Source organism: Tyto alba, unplaced genomic scaffold, assembly GCF_018691265.1.
Source record: "Tyto alba isolate M040663 unplaced genomic scaffold, T.alba_DEE_v4.0 Super-Scaffold_9, whole genome shotgun sequence".
Classification (NCBI taxonomy): Eukaryota; Metazoa; Chordata; class Aves; order Strigiformes; family Tytonidae; genus Tyto; species Tyto alba.
This window is the reverse complement of record NW_024881330.1, coordinates 2313245-2330313: the sequence shown is the minus strand read 5'-3', so window position 1 is coordinate 2330313 and position 17069 is coordinate 2313245. Positions and strand designations below refer to the sequence as shown.

Here is a 17069-nt window from a genome sequence, read left to right as displayed (position 1 = left end):
CATCTCAAAAACGTGCCTCCTTCCACATGCGCAACCAAAACACAGCAGACTTCCAAGGAGATGCTTTGGACAAACCGAAGATCTCATTTAGCCATCAAACACAACATCTCATCTGAAAAAAAAAAAAAAAAAAAAAAAAAAACAACAAACCAAAAAACCACCCTTTAATTGTTTGGATGAACTCTGGTTTCCCCCAGAACACAGCTGAGCTAGTGAAGCTGCCAACTTCCTTTTTTTTTTTTTTTTTTTTTTTTTTTGGGGGGGGGGTGGGTGGTGTGTGTTTTTCAAAAAAGTGAGCTTGCAGCAGGACCTATGACCAAGAAACTCTGGGCTGTTTGTGTTAGTCTCTGGATGCTTGCCCTCCTTCTCTGTAGACACCCCCAGGCCTCCTACAAAGGTTTTCTGTCTCCCCTCAGCTGCAGCTCTCAGAGGGAGAGGAGGGAGCCTGGAGCACGAAACCAAACAAAGCCCAGCACAATCAATCGTTTCTACGCCAGGGACATGGTTTTGTAGAAACCACCTCACAGTCTCTAAATGACTGGGGTTGGCAACAGCTGTCCGGGTGGTTTGGCCCTGCAAAAAAAAAATAAAAAAAAATAAGGGAAACAGATATGGGGACATCTTTTCCAGCTGGACCAGGTCCATGAGGAGGCATTGTGCAGGCAACTCCCAGCAGTGCTCACCATGATGACCCCTCCTCTTCCCTTTTCTCTCCCATCTCCCCACTCGTCCCCTGCTGCTGCCTTTCCTCTCTTGGCCACGTTTGCTCCCCTCTGCCTTTTCCCCAAGCTCAGCCAACACATGGATGATAAAGGATGCTCGTTTCAAAATGCGATACCCCTACAAGAGCAAAGAGCCAGGGGAGCCAGGAATTGTTCCCCACTGAGGCTGGAGTTATGTCCAAAATACTGCTAGAAATAAACTTTACCTCTACTTAGTTGTTTATGAACTGCTTGACTGATGTGTGATAGCCAACTTACTGTGAACAGGAGGTACTGAACATCCCCTCTGTGCTGACATAACTATTGAGCTATTACCTGTGTTTCAGGCAGGGTGGGTTGTTATTCCTCACAGTGCTCTGAAACTTGAAGAGACAAAAATATTTCTTCAAGGATCTCTTCAGAGTTGTAATGATTTGAAGCCCAAACATGTCAAAAAGACTGTCTTTTATGTGTTTTCTTAGGTGACTTTAATGTCTGGGGACACTTAGGATTCAAGTAGGCTTAGGAAATCAATGGGAGTTCAGCACCCAATTAGACTCTCTCAAAAATCCCAAGGGAAGCTCAGCCGCAAAGCACGACTCTTTGAAAGCAGTAATTATCCCAGAGCAGCACACTTTTATTTCAGCCAACAATGCCATCACAGGGAGCTTTTCCTAACCCATCATAGTCCACATGCAAAGATGTAAGTGATACTGGCTAGGACACCCAGGGACATCACTCCATAGCCACTTTGCTTGCTGCTGACTCCATTCACATTGCACAATGGTTTCTCACAGCAAGAAACCCTCTGATAGGTTTGGTTTTGTTGCTGACTCGTCGCTGGACACGTTGAAGAACACATCTTAGAGATGACATATTTAGGCTTGTTGGGCTCTAATGCAGAAAAAAAAAAAAAAAAAAAAAAAGAAAGAAGGAGTAGAATGTAAGAATCATCGTTAAAATGTTTCTCTGGATAAATCTGCATTGGTGAATAAAAGAAGGCTAGGCACTAGTCCCCAAGGCAAGTATGTCCTCTGCTCAGGATTAGCAACACTTCCACAACATGATCCTGATCTTCTCTGGGCTCCATCTATCCCTAAAGTGGAATTAGCATGTATGGGCAACTTTCAGTTCAAGCTGCCTGGAGCGATGCTCAGGCTGGGCTGCTGCCCACCAGGATGGTTTTCCTACAGCATAAAACTGGGGGGAATGTGTTGTATGGCCCGAGATTTGATCTGAGGGCACATGGAGATGTTTGAGGCGCAGAGACCCAAAAACAGACCTGGAGGATTGTGCATGGCAGAGGGAGTCGGCCATGGTACAGATTTGCCCAAACATTTTTGAAAACAAGACTAGGAGTTAATATTGCCATAGCAAGAGATAGCTGGAGCGGTCAGCAGAAAGCTGGGGGGAGCTAACCATGAACCAGTGCACACAGACTCAGGCTTGAGTTCACCCACTGGTGCTTCTATAAGTATCCTCAGCATTTCCTCAACTCCTGGAAAAAAAATCAAGTACGTATTGACACTGCAGTGACTGCAATAGCGAGCAACAAGGTCGGTGTTTCCTAAGAGGTGGTGATCGGAGGCTATTGTTGCTATATGTGGCCATGACTGGGATGAAAGCTCCTTCCTGGGACTGCTTTTCTACAGCACAAACAAGGTGTTGTTCAGAAACGTACTTGTTCCAATGTTGTCACGGACAGTCACGCAGTATTTGTCTTCCTTTGCGCACATGGAAATGGTCAAACAGTTCTTGTTGGACTCCTGTTCTTGGCACACATAGCACATAAATGGGTAAGCTAGGGAAAAAAAAAAAAAAAAAGAAAAAGAAAAAGAAAAAAAGAATAAAAGAATAAAAGGCACATTACATGGTTTAGGAACCACAATACCTACAATCCAGATAGCTCCATTTTCCTAGTTATAGCCTGATGAATGCTTGTGTGTGAATGACCGGTGACTTTCTTTATCCCTTGACCCATGGCAACAATGCTAAATCCTTCTCTGTCTCATATGTCTCAGACTGCGAAGTGCTATCGATCTGTTTGCAATCTCTGGCAGCAGTAGATGTGAGTGGAATTCAAGGATTTTGGGTCTTTTATGATGGAGATTATTGCGGAGCAATAGCTTCTCTGTCCTGAGAGCTCTGCCACATGAATTGCCAATTACTGCTCAGTCATTTCTCCTGGGCAAGCCTAGGCAGGGCTTGCCAGGCAGAACTTGAGGGTGCCTGGAGCATTTGGAGGAGGTGGACAATGCTCAGTGTCCTACTTCTCTTTCATCTGGCTCAGAGACTGCTGTCACGTCGTATCCTTTCTTGTGGTCGAACACCACTAACTGAACTGGCCTAACCTCAGTCCTGGGCCATCTGGCAAGAGTAGTCAGATGTTCTGTCAAAATTCTGCATACTACTGTAAGGTAGAGAATAAATGGGAAGTCTTAACCAAAAGTATGTTTTAACTGCCAAGCTCAGAATTGGAGGGATGATTCATACATCTGCAATACAGATACAGAACACGACTGGCATGAAGGGCAGGCAGCGATGAGCTGTCAAGAATGCACACATTTTCCCTCAAATCCAGAAGACAGACCTCTGGAAAGTCTCTGTAAAGTAATGATAAAAAGGAAGAAGAGTTAAAACACAGTCTGGATGAGAAACCACACCAAAGTATCTTCAGAGCACTCCTCACCTAGGCAGATCAACTGATTTATAGGTTTTATGGTAGTAATTCTGAGCTTGTGAAATCACCCAGACCAAAATATGAGTTTTTCTGTGTAGGAGAGGGGATGAGTTACTTAAAAACAGGGACTTTTTTGATAGTGAAGCAAACAGCACAGAATGTGTTACTAAGTTCCTGGTAAGTCTGGGAACAGTCTGTCAGCATGGAAAGGGCAGAAAGCAACTAGAGGACGTGTTCCTATCAGGCCATTTTGCCCGATAAGAAGTTGGCAGTAAGAAAGTGGAAGGGCAACGTAGGTCAGAGAGACCATTAAATGAGAAGTTCCTGATGGAAGGGAAGGGAAGGAAAAAGTTATCAACTGTTGATGCTGAGACAGCCATGATGCTGTGTAGCTTTTTTGCTTCAATCGCTAAAAAAGTTGAATCTTCATGTAGAGGGTAGAGGAGACACAATAAAGTTTTACCAAAATTTTTGTTGCAATCTTGAATGATGTTGTTATGAGCAAGCCCAAGAAACACAAGCTAGTGAAAATGCAACAGAATGGGTGCAAATCCAGACTTGAAAACACCCTCACAGGGTAGTTGGCAATAGCTATTGGTCAAACCAATTGGAGCACTGCAACTCATAAGGTTCAACAGATTTCTGCTGTGGCCTTAGCTCTGTATTCTATCATCACTAGTGACAGTAGGGATGGGATAGAGGATGCACATCACAATTTCAGATGATGCCAAGGACAAAATAGCTGAAAACATACTATGAGTAGAGTTCTAAGTGATTTTGACAGATGGGTGTAATAATAGAATGAGAAAAAGAATAGATGAAGTCCAATAAAGAGAAATATATTAAAGTAAGGTAAAAGCGAGCCACTTAAATGTAGGATGAGGAACAACTGGTTGAGTTACAATTAAGGACTGCAGTGTAAACAGCAGGAGTCAACCGTGTCACACTACAGTGATGAAAACAAATGTCACGCAAGGGAACACAGTCAGCAATGTCATGTGTAAGATAAGCAAAGTGGCCTTTTGACTCTGGCAAGGCCTCAGCTGAAACACTGATGACCAAATCTGTATACGGCACTTCAAAAAATATGCAAAACATTTGGAGAGAGACCAGAGGAGAGGGAGGGGAAATGGTCAGCAATCTTGAAAATATGACCTCGTAGGAAAGGTCAGAAGTATTTAGTTTGTTTATTAACAATGAGAAAATGCTGATGAAAGGCAGAGTAACCACCTTCATGCAAGCAAAATGAAGCTACAGAGAAGAAGTTAGTAAGCTGTTCTACACATCCTACAGTGAAAACACAGGCATACTGTACCAAAAGAGATTTTAAGAGATACTAACACTAACTTTCTGAAAGGATGAGAGTCTGAGTAATTCCAAGCTGTGGAATCTTCTGTGTTGAAAGCTTTCAAGGACACATTAGACAAACATCTGTCTGGTTAGGTCCAGCATTGGAGCAGGGAAAAGGATCATGACCTTTCAAGATTTGCTCTGGACATAATATATCGATAATGGTGAATTCATGGATGCAAATGGCAACAGACCCTCTTTGGTGGGCTGAGATATCAACAGTTTTGATTAAAAGTTGCTTATTGGGGTCTTGAATGGGACTCCAAATACATGAGAAGGGTCAAATAACAGTTATCTCCAAGTTTTCCTTCATCCATGTATCCCCTTGTGATCTCTTACTCTTGAATGTGAAAGCCTTGGTATTAGAATTACTAGCTTCCTCCACTCTAGACTGGGCTACAGAAAGGTGTTGTATAAAAGACTGTCCTTAATTCCATTTGGAAGCTGATGCCAATATAAAATGTTGTCAAGCCTACTATAGCAATAAGGTATCCCACCATGAATGTGTGCTACCAGAGTCTTGGATCTCTGTTAGCTTTCCACTTCATCCTGGGTAACACTGAGGATGTTGCCTTCAATAATTACTCTCCTCTGTTCATATTGTGGCACTGCGTTCAGAAATTATGGGCACAAAATCCTTTCTTTTTTTAGAATTGAATGCTCCTTTTCCCACCCCAAAACTGGCCGAAGTTTCTGATCTTCCAGGCATGATGCAGAACCATCTGTCCAAAAAATGTAGGAGTAGGGGGTTGATACATCAAAAAGCAATAATTAATTAGATGCCTCTTTCTCAACCCCTCTTTGATATGTATCATGGTTTCTGGGAAACCATCAGGCGTGAGGAAAATGTTGGCAATCTGGTCATTATTCCTACGTGCACGTGGCGATGTAGCAACACATGTGTATCAGTCTCAGAAGAAGGACACACATTCAAAGTACCACAGACTTCCCTCTGGGAGAAGGATGCCTTTAACATGACATATGCACATAAAAGCTCTTTCACCTCTGCCTTTGATTTAATCTATAAAAATTATCACTGGTGCATTTCCTCAGGAGGAAGACACATGGCAAACCACGTGGCTTTCTACAACAGAGGAAGCAGCAGTATGGAAAAGTCTGTAAAATACTGAAAACATGATCTGGATAAAAAAAAAAAAATGCTTTGTTATGTTTTCTGGCACTTCCAACTTGCATCATTTGGGACAATCACATAGATCACTGTGTGGTTATAGCCTGGCATCCAGCACTGTACAATTAGAGCTCTATCACTCAGTACTGCTGCTGGAAAGAAGAATTAGTTTATCGGGATCTTATTTCTGCAGCAAAACTTTAATCAAGGTGCAAAAGGAAGTTGGTGGCACCATGGCTGCATCATTGAGATACGCAAAGTTGGTGACAACCCTCTAAATTTTTGCCACGTGAAAAGTTTTCACCACCTTCTCTATGTGCCTTATCTTAAATAATAGCAGCATTAGAGGCTCACCTTGCTCCACACACAGGACAGCAGCCAACAAGGTGACAAGAGCAGTCTTCATCTCCACCAGATCCTTTCCGCCAGACTGGGAAGATGTTTGGAGGACAGGTTATATACCCTATAAACAGCAGCAGTTCTACAGGTTCCAGATGGGTCACGGGTGGACATGAAATCAACTCAAGGGTGTGTAATGTGCATGTGGGAGTTCTCCATGCTGGAGCCCATGGAACAGGCTGGCACCTTGGAGAAAAGTCCTTTTAGCAACACATTTCTTGCTCTTCCAGTCGTATGAGTGATGGAAAATGAGGATCTACTATCTTCTTCTTTAAATTTCTTCCTTTCCTTCCTCCCAGCAGAAGTAGTAGCTGCACTGATGAAATAGCAGAGCCCAGAGGCACAGGGAGACAGTCCTAGCAGTGCATTTTCCTAATCCCTTTGGATCATCAGAGCATGATATACCAGTGTTCGTATCATTAATTTTCTTTAATTATTCCATAGAACCAGAAGGTCACACTCCCAACTGGCCCATGCTGGTTTATCTCCAATAAAATCAGTGTGTCTTGAACTAAATGAAATTAGTTAATGGTTAGTTAAACAGAAGATTTTCCTCACATTTTCATGTCAGTCTTCATTTCTTTATCAATTTTCCATTACCTGTAGTTAAACCCTCTGCTTGCTCCTCTCTTGGCTGTAATTCTCAAATACCTTATACACTTATATTTAACAAAGTTTTGTTTCTATTTTAGGGGTCCTTTAGAGGGTCTGCTTTTCTCCATGCTCATCAGTTTCTGGAAATCAGATCTCCATTTACAATACCACATATTGGCATCCTGGAATTGCTGCTCTACTTTGAAAAAAGCCACCTCTCCAACTGCCTCTTTTTCAATCTCTCCCCTCAAATGAATCCCTTCTCTTCCATTCCTCCGTGTTGCTGTCCTCTGAATTTCTTAAAAACTGTTTCTGACTTTCTGGGAAATAGACCCTAATGCAAGATGCATCTTGTAAGAGCTCAGGCTGCCATCTCAGCAGAGCTTCTTCCCAAGTGAGATTAATCCTGAACAGCAGGTAGCAGAATATGCAAAATTAAAAACTGCTAAACTCCTCTTTTGCTGGCAATTATGGAATAATTTAACAGGACATTCCCTAGAAGTAGCCATCAGTAGGGTATTTTTGTCTGCTTCTAATATGGATCATTCCAACACTGGATGATTTCCTTATCCATGTGAGTTTCTGATACTTTTTTCAGGCCCTCCTAAAGTGCTCCTAGAATAACATCATGAGGTGGTGAATTCCAGAGTTGTTCAAGCCCAGTGTCAAAATAGACATCCCTCATTTTATTTTTGGAGGTCTGTGAGGTCACCAAGGAATGTGCTGGTGACGATCAAATCAAACTTTCTGCTTTGCAGAGGGGAGTTCAGTTTACCACCCAAGTGTGTTATAAACAGGTTGTTCTTTGTAATTAGTGGGTGTGTCCTCTTGCTGGTATTTTGCAATGAGGGTAAAAGGAAGCAACTATTTTTTCCTATTTTCGGTACTATTAATTATCCCATGGACTTCTGTTATATAGATTCCTTTCCCCTTTCTCCGTGAATGAAAGAGTGTCCTAATTATTGCCCCGTGCCCCCCTCATCTTGACTTTGCCAGCGTCCATTTATTTCTACATGAACCTTCATGCAATAGGATGTTGCAAGTCAGCTTTGACAGATTTTGATGAGGCTAAGACATCCCCAGCACTGCCAACAAACTTGTACCAAGGCAAGAAATTTGAGTAGGAAACAAGCTCTTCTATGTCAAACAGTTATCTGGGAGCTGTCCTCAGGTCATTAACGTCTTCGTTAGTACCTAGGCTTACTGCAGTGCTGGAGCATGCCCTCTTCTCAGCATCTGGAAGGCAGTCATTTTGCAGCACAGTGACTGGGTCACAGTGATTCCTTCTTTCTCAAGAGGGCAGATTACGAAACTCAGTGCAGTCAGAGGCAACACTTAAGCAGCCAGTGTGGGGAGGGTGTCTCCTGCTACCCAGTGTCACAGCCTTCAGCCTGGAGGAGGGCCTGGAGCAGGCAAACCAAGGGACACCGAGTGAGAAGTAAGATTGAGAAAGACTGCAAAAAACACAAGGAAGCTGAATCACCTCTGTAGAATGGTATCTCATCGCTACCCATTCAGGAAAACTAAACTGGACCTCAAATCGGAGCCATAAGTTGACTATATGACAAGAGAGCAGCAGTTAATTTTTAAAAAGGGATGCTTTGGTCACTTTGCATGGTTTCAAGATGGTTTTTAGACACAGCGAAGACCTTGCTTTCGTCTTTTGCATCCATGTTGTCTCTTGCTTTGTCATTGATCCACTGGGTGTTAATCAGAGCTGGGCAAATAAGCCGGGAGAAAGAGAAAAAATTTATTGTTGTGAGGGAAAAGGCAGCCAAATTATTTAAGGAGAGCAGAAGGCAGCAAAGGTCCTTCAGCATCAGTGGTGATAGAGCCCTGAGGGAGAACAAAGAAGGGCCAAAGTTAGACCACCTCCTCCAGGTGCCTAATTTAGTCAGGGCAAGGCCCCCTTGGGTGATTCAGGTCCTGGCACAGTGATTCAGACCATCAAAACCCAAGCTCTTAGATAATCCATGCAGAGAGAACCAGCTACTCCCAGGAGCAATCCCAAGTATTTGAATGAGATGCACATCTTCTTCCTGAGAGCCCTCCAGGCACCTCAGATGTCTCTGCAGGGCAGCTCGCCACTCTCATCCAAGGAGTATACAATCATGGGAGCCAACAAATAAGAAAGCCTTGGAGGAGGGATGTGGAATTAGGCAGCAGAAGCTCCTGGGAGATGCCACATCAGGATTTCTCAGGCAGGCTGGCAGAGAGGAGTCTCCTCATACACAACACCCGTTGTCACAGGAGGGTTCACTAAGGGAGCTTTCATAGTGTTAGGACCTCCTGTGCCTCAGGGCAATTGCTGCTTCCACCTCAAGATAAGGACCCTTTTATGTAATTTGCAACGTGGGTCGTGGGTCAATCTTTGGCCCACATGCATGGGTTGTGTTGCTGGGCAGTAGGGAATGCAAACACTACAGGATCAGGGAGGATTCAGGCAGGCTGGAGTCCATGGATGCAGCTGCTCCCTTAGGGATGGGACTCCCGTCTTCCCAGTGCTGTTCATAACTTCACCATTCAACAGCCATAAGCAGACCATGAAACCCTCCAAACCCTCCACGGCAGAAGCAGGGTTTACCACGTGCCTTCGCTCCCTTTGGCCACACATTTTTATACCTTCCTTCGCCTCTCAGATTCCATCCCGACCCAAAACAGAGGCATCTGCCAAGTTCAGGTAGCATAAGCCACGATCTGGCTGCCAAGAGCAGGTCTGCATTCACAAGCTCAGCAGGACAAGACCTAGGGCAGTACTAGCCCCCACTTGGCCTTTGCCTGTGCCAACCAGTGTTGTCCCTAAGAAATCCTAAACCTGTGGATAGCAAAGGCTGAAGACTACTTCAAATAGTTCAGTTGTTACAACTTTATGATCTGGGTGTGGAGCAGAGTATGGCCATCCAAGGCCACAGAACAGTTCTTGGCCCATTTGAGGCGTTCAGATGTGTGTGCCCCTTGAATATCTCTAAATCTGGTAGGAGGGGAAGAAAGGTGAAGAGAGTACGTTGGGCAGAAGACTGGAACCAGCTCAGCTGAGGGATGGCAGTGCTATAGAAACCGTGGGGACAACGGTGAGTCTCGTGGCTAAAGACAGAGTGTCCTTGACCAACCTTCCATTTGCACCAAGGAGAAAAAAAATGAGCTGAGTCTCAAGCAAGAAGTTAGAGGTTGAAGGTAAAGCCTGGAGTTAAGACTGGGAGTAAGCCAATGAGGAAGCCTGGGAGAGAAAACAGATGGGGTGTGCATAGGTGGAGGTTGGATGTGGATGGGAGGAAGGGTGGGCAAGAAGGGACAGGAGCTGGTCGGGGTGAGCTAGAGGCATGAGACCACATTTCCTTTGCAAACCTGTTATAAAGATCTGTCTGTTTCTGAGTGTTGCTGTTCCTCTGGTCTCAGCAAATACTCAGAAGAGGGAGGAAAGCACGTTCCATGTGCAACAAGTCTACAGAGAGAAAACCAGCTGGGTGAGCTGCACCCAGCTAGTTACCTTGGTAGATCTTCGTTGGGGTAATCCTGGTGGAGAGCTTCTTCAGCTCAGGAGGAATCATTCCAGCCTCCTGTGACTCACTTTGGAAGGGTCTGAGTAAACGAATGTCTCATTCCTAAGATTATCCACAAGGAAGGTTAGTGCAGGAGAATGAGTTCCTTCAGTTTTAACCACAATAAGAAACCTGACTAGCAAACATAAAAGATTTATTTTCAAAGTTGATATTTTGTTATAGATGAAGCTGAATTTTCCGGACTCCAACAGACACATGATAGAAACCATCTCTCTTTTCTGATTATTTTCCTTTAAGCACCATGCAAGGTACTTTTCGCCCCTTTCAAAATAATCCGTAATGCTTATAAAGCAATTTCCACTGGGAGGTCTTAAATCACTTTAAAGAAAACTTAATGCTCAAGATCCCTTCACGTTAGGTCCTGCCTTGTCCCCTTTGTTTGCTTGCTGGAGAGATCAACAGCCATTTCCTTTCAGCCAGCTGACCCAGAAGAAAAACTGAAAGCAAATTAAACAGAATACAGTTTACTCTGAAATGGAGTCACAGAAATGACACTTTTGCCAACGCAGGAAAAGAAAGTAAAATCTGGCGAGAGGCTTCCTGAAGTGCATGCAAAGCAATTGCAATATATTTGGGCATTATTTCAATTGGACTTGCAGACTAACGCCTCTGCTCTTGTTGCTGCTAACATGGATGAATCCAGCTGCCACAGCCCATGTACCATACCACACAGTCACACAATAGAATAAAATAACACTTTATTGTGCCCAGCTTCTGTTTAACAACTATAACATTAAAGGCTTCCTCAGAGCAAAATGATACAGGGCAAAAAAAAATGATATGAAGGGGAAAACGGCACAAGAGAATGAGAGGGACAAAATGAAGGGGGAAAAATGCATGGAGTTATAAAGGCCAATAGCAGGAGAAACGGTGACTAAATGGTGCCCTTCTGCATGTGCAGGGTTCCACATAACACCTTTCTCTTTCAAACACCATTCTGAGGTAGGGCTGTGCTCTTGTGCGTTGTTATCAGAGCACGGAAAGAGCAAAAAATATTCCCTGATGGGATGTGACCTTCCAGGTAGGAGAAACGGGGCAGCATTCACACTGTACTGGTGAGTGTTTGTTCCCTCGTAAGGCAAGGCCAAGCAGCTCCTTTCTCCCCAAACCCTTTAAAAACCCAGATGGAGGATGCAGGCAAGACTGGCCAAGGCACCCAGAGCTATCATGGTGTAACTGTTTTTCACGCTGCTAGCACCACTGATGTTGCACAAGGAAGTCTCGCAGCAGCTGGTGGCAACACCGGCTATGCCGATATTCAGGTCAATTGTTGGGCAAAATGCAGAACATTTCTTGGTAATACGCTGGTTACGGTCATTGCCTGAAGTGGGAAAAAGAGAAAACAAGTAAGAAAATCAGGGGTTTTATCTTGTATATTTTTTATTAGACTTCAGTGACTGGCTGTGCAATATCCAGTGGGGAATACCTTCTTCTGTACTTAATGCTGTTGGTTTTCCCTTGGGTTTCATCACCCTGCATCATTATTTGTGTATATGTGACCTGTGGAGACCTTCTCCAGGCCTAATAATCCTCGGCTGTTTTCAGGGCCAGCTGAGTGGGACCAAGGGCAAGGCTTTGGAGATCTAATGCATTTGTACAGTGCAAGACTGCAAGACATTATCGTCACCGTGCCTCAGGATTGCTCCTTCCAAGGTACCTGGCCCTTTCCAATTCCACCACCTCATGAGCATATATTTGAGCCTGGAGATGAGACAAGGGGTTTGTGCAGGTAAATCCTCCCTCTTCCAATGTCTCCCTTTCCTGAGTGTGTTTAATTAGCAGTGCAGTATTGTTACGATATACTGCATCAGAGATAGGCTACGCTGAGTTCCCACCTGCTGCAAGATTTGCTCTCTGTGTGCTCTGATCCTCATTAATTCTTGAACCACACCTCATGGCAGGAGGAGGCTCTGCAGTCAGCCTAACCCAAACCCAGTCTTGTCATCAGAACCTTAGAAAAGCTTCACACTTACCAAGTCCCGTGGTAGAGTAGGTTGTGAGACAGTACTTCTCGCTGCCAGAGCATGTGGTTGTGCTGAGACAATGTATATTGGAAGGTGCATCTTTGCATGTGAAGCATGTCAAGGAGAAAGCTGCAAAAGAACCACACAACACCCGTCGATCACCTCTAGGAAGACCCACAGGAACACAAAACTGGTGGTGCTGGTCCAGAAGGAGGATCTGTTAAGCCCAGCAGCCACAGGCAGGCAACCTCCTGAGTGTGTGAAACTTGGCCCCAGCGACTCTCCTGGACCCAAATTACTTTAAGCTCCTATTCCTGGCACTGATGTGGTTTTGATCATTTAGTAACCCTCAAGGGATCCTCCTTCTGGATACTTGCTTGAGTGTCCCTTGAAGCCAGTTAAACACCTGGCATCCCCAGTGTGCTTTTGGAAAGAGCACCCCACCTTACTACCACTTGCAGCTTGAAGCTCTTGTAGTTTCTTTCCAGCCTGGCTCCTCCAAGCCTCAGCTGCTGGCCACTAGTCCTTGTATGGAAAGAGACCAGTGGATTCCTGCCCACACTTTTTCACATCCTCTTCAAGTCATCTGAAGAGCCCTGTTCTACACATCCTTTCTCAGAGTACAGAGACCAACACTGAATTATTTAAAAAAAAAAAAAAAAAAATTAATACAAAGGAGACACCTAAAAGTAACCCCTCTGGCCATACTATGCATGAATATTTTTACAGAATCACAGAATAGAATCATAGAATTGTCTGGGTTGTAAGGGACCTTTGAAGATCATCTAGCTCCAACCCCCCTGCCCCGGGCAGGGCCCCCTTCCCCCAGCCCAGGGTGCTCCCAGCCCCGTCCAACCTGGCCTTGAACCCTTCCAGGGAGGGGGCAGCCACAGCTTCCCTGGACACCCTGTGCCAGTGTCTCTCTACCCTCATAGTAAAGAATTTATTCCTGATATCTAATCTAAAACTCCCCTCTTTCAGTTTAAAACCATTACCCCTCATCCTATCACTACACTCCCTGATAAAGGGTCCCTCCCCATCTTTTTGCTGCATGCCCCTGCAACGTATCTCAAATGAGGGACAGGTGACCTAGATCTGCTTCTCGGTGTTTGCTGGGAAGATGGATACTTGCATCTGGCTGGTTCGTTTTCAGAGCTCTCTTGTGTCGGGAGAGCTTCTCCTGGAGATGACAGGGCTCAGCAAACCACCCCCTTGGCTGCAGCAGATTCCTTTTTACAGCCATCCGTGGGTGATAACTGCCTAACACTACAAAATGTGTACATCTGTAACACTGTGCATCTGCAAAGTGCTGTGCTAATATGAATGAATGAAAACAGCTTGCACTCAAGGAAGCTAAAGCAGTCATTCATAGCAAAGAGATCCTCGGGGAAGGTTTCTTTGCATGATAAGGGGAATTTCCTACTTGTCTGTTTATCTGGAGCAAACACTCCTGCAATAATGTCACCCACTGAGGATTCGACTCATTCGTCTCATTTCCAGGCTATCCCTATCTATGGCCAGTTAATATCCATCTTATTCTTGCACCAGCACTGTCCTTTAGCTTAACCTTCCTTGCTCTTCATCTCCTTCGCTCTTGCTCTTCATCATCCTTGCCCGAGCTTCATTGCTGTTGTTAGTGCCTTTGCCAGCAGTGTCCCAACTTCACTGCTGCCCTTGCTTGACCTTACACAAGCCCGTCTGGCCCAAACAGGCTCTCTGCTCCTTAGTGTCCTACTAGACCAGTCTTGCCCCCAGGTCAGACTGTGACCCCAAGTGAGCATGGTTGCTATATTTCATAAGAAGCCACAAAAATGCCTTTTAGGGCACTCTTCATCCTTCTCTGTGTGGAAATTTCCTTGTCTCCCCACTGCAGCTAGCAGCCCCTTCTTCCTTTTGATGGCCGCCCAGCGCAGACCTTCACTTTCCTCTTGAGGTCCGTAGACCTCACGGTTCCTACTCTCCTTCTGCTGTCTCTTGCTGAGGAGCAGGTAGCAGAGGACACGGAGGCCAGGCAACGGGGCTTGCAGTGACTCAGATCCCATCTCCATCTCTTCCCATGCTTGCTTATGATTTCAAGAGCCTCAGACCTGGCACCCAGCTCGTTCTGCCTTGATACCAAGACTACTGCAGTGTGCTTCCTACTTTGGTCATTCCTATCTCCAGAACTTTTCAACTGCCTTGCCTGGCTCTTGTATACAGTTTGTCCTGACACTGTAGGCTAAAGGTTTTTTGATGTTTTTCTTTTTTCAAGTCTGGGACCCTCCTTTAGACCATCAGCACGCAAAGCGGTGTGGCTTCATTCTCTTTGCTGTGCAAAGCCCAAGTAGGTACGTTTCTGCTCCACCCCACTGGGAACCACCCTCTCCTCCCACAATAACTGTACACTGGAGCAGAGTCCCCAAACTGGGTTTTCCAGACATGTAGCTTATTTTATTCCTTAATTAAAACATCTTCTTTAATCAAGCCCATTCCAAGAAAAACTTCCTGAATCTATGCAGGAAACGGTGGAGCTTGCTGCATGCCCAAGTCCTGTTTCATCCCAGCCTCCCAAAGCTGCTAATTTCAGAGTCTGGTTGACCTGGGACCTTTCTAGCCAGAAAAGGGGGCCAGCACCCTAAAGGGGTGATCTTGCCAACCCCTCTGCTCAAGAGGTTTCTCTCTCAGTTGCCATTTACTATAAAGGACTTTGGAGGCCCATGGGCTCCTAACCTGCTAGCTCAGTTAAGACCCTGAAGCCGGGTAGGACAATTTTGCGCATGCTACTGAAAAAAAACACCTCTGATTTTATTGCATCTGTTGAGCTATCTGTTGCAGCAAGGGCTGCCTGGGGAAGGGAACAGTATTTCTTTCGAAGTGTGCCCCACCCAGGATGCAAACCTGGGGTTAAACCAGGCTGCCCGTGGAGGTTCCTGTCGGCATCCAGCAAGACCTCTGCTCTAATTGAAAAAGAACATTTCTCAAGGAAGATTTTGATGTGAATAATTCGAGGCACCCAGATAAACAACTTACACATGTAAAGTATTAGCAAGTGCAAGTGCCGGCAGAGGCAGGATTTACACCGTTAAAATCAGTCAGGTTCAGGATTAATTGGAACAGCAAGCAGCCTTCTGGCTAGATCGCACAGCAAAGTGGTGCTGCGTATGTGTTAATTTTCACTCACTCTTTTGATAAGTTTGCTGTCTCATTATGTGATCCTTTGAAAAATGTGATTACAGTTGCTAAGCTTCAAGAAAGAATCCTTTTAGTGCCCTCAACCTTCTCAACCCCATTGCACACAGTGGTTTAGCACATGCTAAATTTAAAGCCTGTGAAGTCCCACAGTAAGAACATTTCCAGCCTCAAATTAAGTGTGAGCCTAAGTGCTCTGCTAGACCAGGACCACAGTGGCCAGTAATTTGCGGGTAAAACCCTACAGCAGAGCCTGAGAAAAATTCAGTTTGCAATAAGGCAAAAGCCCCACAAGCTGATGGCATCAACTACTCCCCTGGAATAGTCAGGAAGATATTCAGGGCTGTTTTTTGCCTGGCCCACAGCCCACCCCTCTGCAATGAGGACTTCTCTCAGAGGCACAGGCACCCATCCTTAGCAGAGCCCAACCAGGCAAAGTTAAAGTGCAGGTTCCCAGTGCATCCTTCCCAAAAAACTCAGGCAGTTATCAGCATGAGAATGGGACTCTGTGTCTCCATCCCAGACCCGGGCATCAGCAAAGTTGCACCGCAAAGCAACAAACTGCAAGAAAGAGGTGGGAGCCAGACTGGCATTTTCTTTTGGCATGACCAGCTCTACCAATTTAAGTAACGATGATTTGTAATTGCAACCAATAAACAAGCAAGTGAAAAAAAAAAAAAAAAAAAAAAAAAAAAAAAAAAAAAAAAAGAAGAGGCTGTAGTTAGTTATATGTCAAATCTGCAGCTTCACTGCACATGCTGCCTTCTCCCTGTCCAGCTCTGTATATCCCTCAGCTAATCCCCCTGCTCACAGAGCTGCACCAAAGGCTCTCAGCTGCCTACACTGAGCCACTCCAAGGGCTGGGACTGCACAAGGGAGTTGAGGTGGGTATCTCATCCCCCCCACGTCAGGTCCTCAGCATATTCCAACTTCTGGTGGGGATAGGTCCCCTGGCTTCAAGACTGGAATCTTGTCTAGAGTCTAATTAGCCTTCGGCTTTATGATTCATAGTGCAACATCCCCTCGTCATCCTGCAGTATCAAAGATGTGCCCCAACTCTGGGGGTTTTGCTAGTGCAAAGCAATCCTTGGAGACTCACCGCTCTCCGTGCACAGGGCAATGACGAGCACGACAAGAAGAAGAGAAGTCTTCATCCTTTATAGGTCTCGCAGCCTCCAAAACAAGCAGGACTCACCCAGGGCAGGTTTTATACCTCTGCAGTGTTTGCTTTGATGCTACGATAATAACTATAGGGTTGCTGTGTCAGATGGTGGATAATTGAGAGTAACGTGTCAGTGCTTGTATGTGGAAGTACACTTTGTTGGAAATCTACAGGCGTATGTTCCCCCCCCCCCCCTTCTTTTCCTAGTTGTTTCATAATGCAGCTTGTTCAACTGGTGTTAATTATGCAACAGTTTCTAATTCTGGGTAAGTGGAGGAAAAGCAAAACACAAAAACAAAACAGTGTCCACATAAGAAGAGGAATGTTTTCTTTGCCAGGCCAGCTTGGGTCTCAGAGCAAGC

General features: G+C 45.0%; 2 protein-coding genes across 2 annotated transcripts; both read right to left on the bottom strand.

The window, feature by feature from the left end:
* Window positions 1-1317: 1317 nt before the first annotated feature.
* On the bottom strand, window positions 1318-6277 carry LOC104368235 (lymphocyte antigen 6E-like). The gene is made up of 3 exons (XM_009975527.3): window positions 6215-6277; window positions 2383-2502; window positions 1318-1595 (listed from the first exon to the last, which is right to left on the bottom strand). The coding sequence occupies exons 1-3, from the start codon at window positions 6264-6266 to the stop codon at window positions 1384-1386; spliced, it is 384 nt and encodes a 127-aa protein (XP_009973829.1). The 5' UTR covers window positions 6267-6277; the 3' UTR covers window positions 1318-1383.
* Window positions 6278-11094: 4817 nt separating this feature from the next.
* On the bottom strand, window positions 11095-16836 carry LOC104368236 (lymphocyte antigen 6E). Its single transcript, XM_009975528.3, has 3 exons — window positions 16645-16836; window positions 12387-12506; window positions 11095-11734 (listed from the first exon to the last, which is right to left on the bottom strand). Exons 1-3 carry the CDS (start codon window positions 16697-16699, stop codon window positions 11526-11528), a joined length of 384 nt encoding a protein of 127 aa, XP_009973830.1. The 5' UTR covers window positions 16700-16836; the 3' UTR covers window positions 11095-11525.
* Window positions 16837-17069: the final 233 nt, after the last annotated feature.

Coding starts and splice junctions, on each gene's coding strand:
- LOC104368235 (XM_009975527.3), bottom strand. CDS start 6,266: ATGAAGACTGCTCTTGTCACCTTGTTGGCTGCTGTCCTGTGTGTGGAG. Junction 2,503..6,214: donor TGTCCTGTGTGTGGAGCAAG/GTGAGCCTCTAA, acceptor TTTTTTCCCTAG/CTTACCCATTTATGTGCTAT. Junction 1,596..2,382: donor CCGTGACAACATTGGAACAA/GTACGTTTCTGA, acceptor TTTCTGCATTAG/AGCCCAACAAGCCTAAATAT.
- LOC104368236 (XM_009975528.3), bottom strand. CDS start 16,699: ATGAAGACTTCTCTTCTTCTTGTCGTGCTCGTCATTGCCCTGTGCACG. Junction 12,507..16,644: donor TGCCCTGTGCACGGAGAGCG/GTGAGTCTCCAA, acceptor GTTCTTTTGCAG/CTTTCTCCTTGACATGCTTC. Junction 11,735..12,386: donor CTACTCTACCACGGGACTTG/GTAAGTGTGAAG, acceptor TTCCCACTTCAG/GCAATGACCGTAACCAGCGT.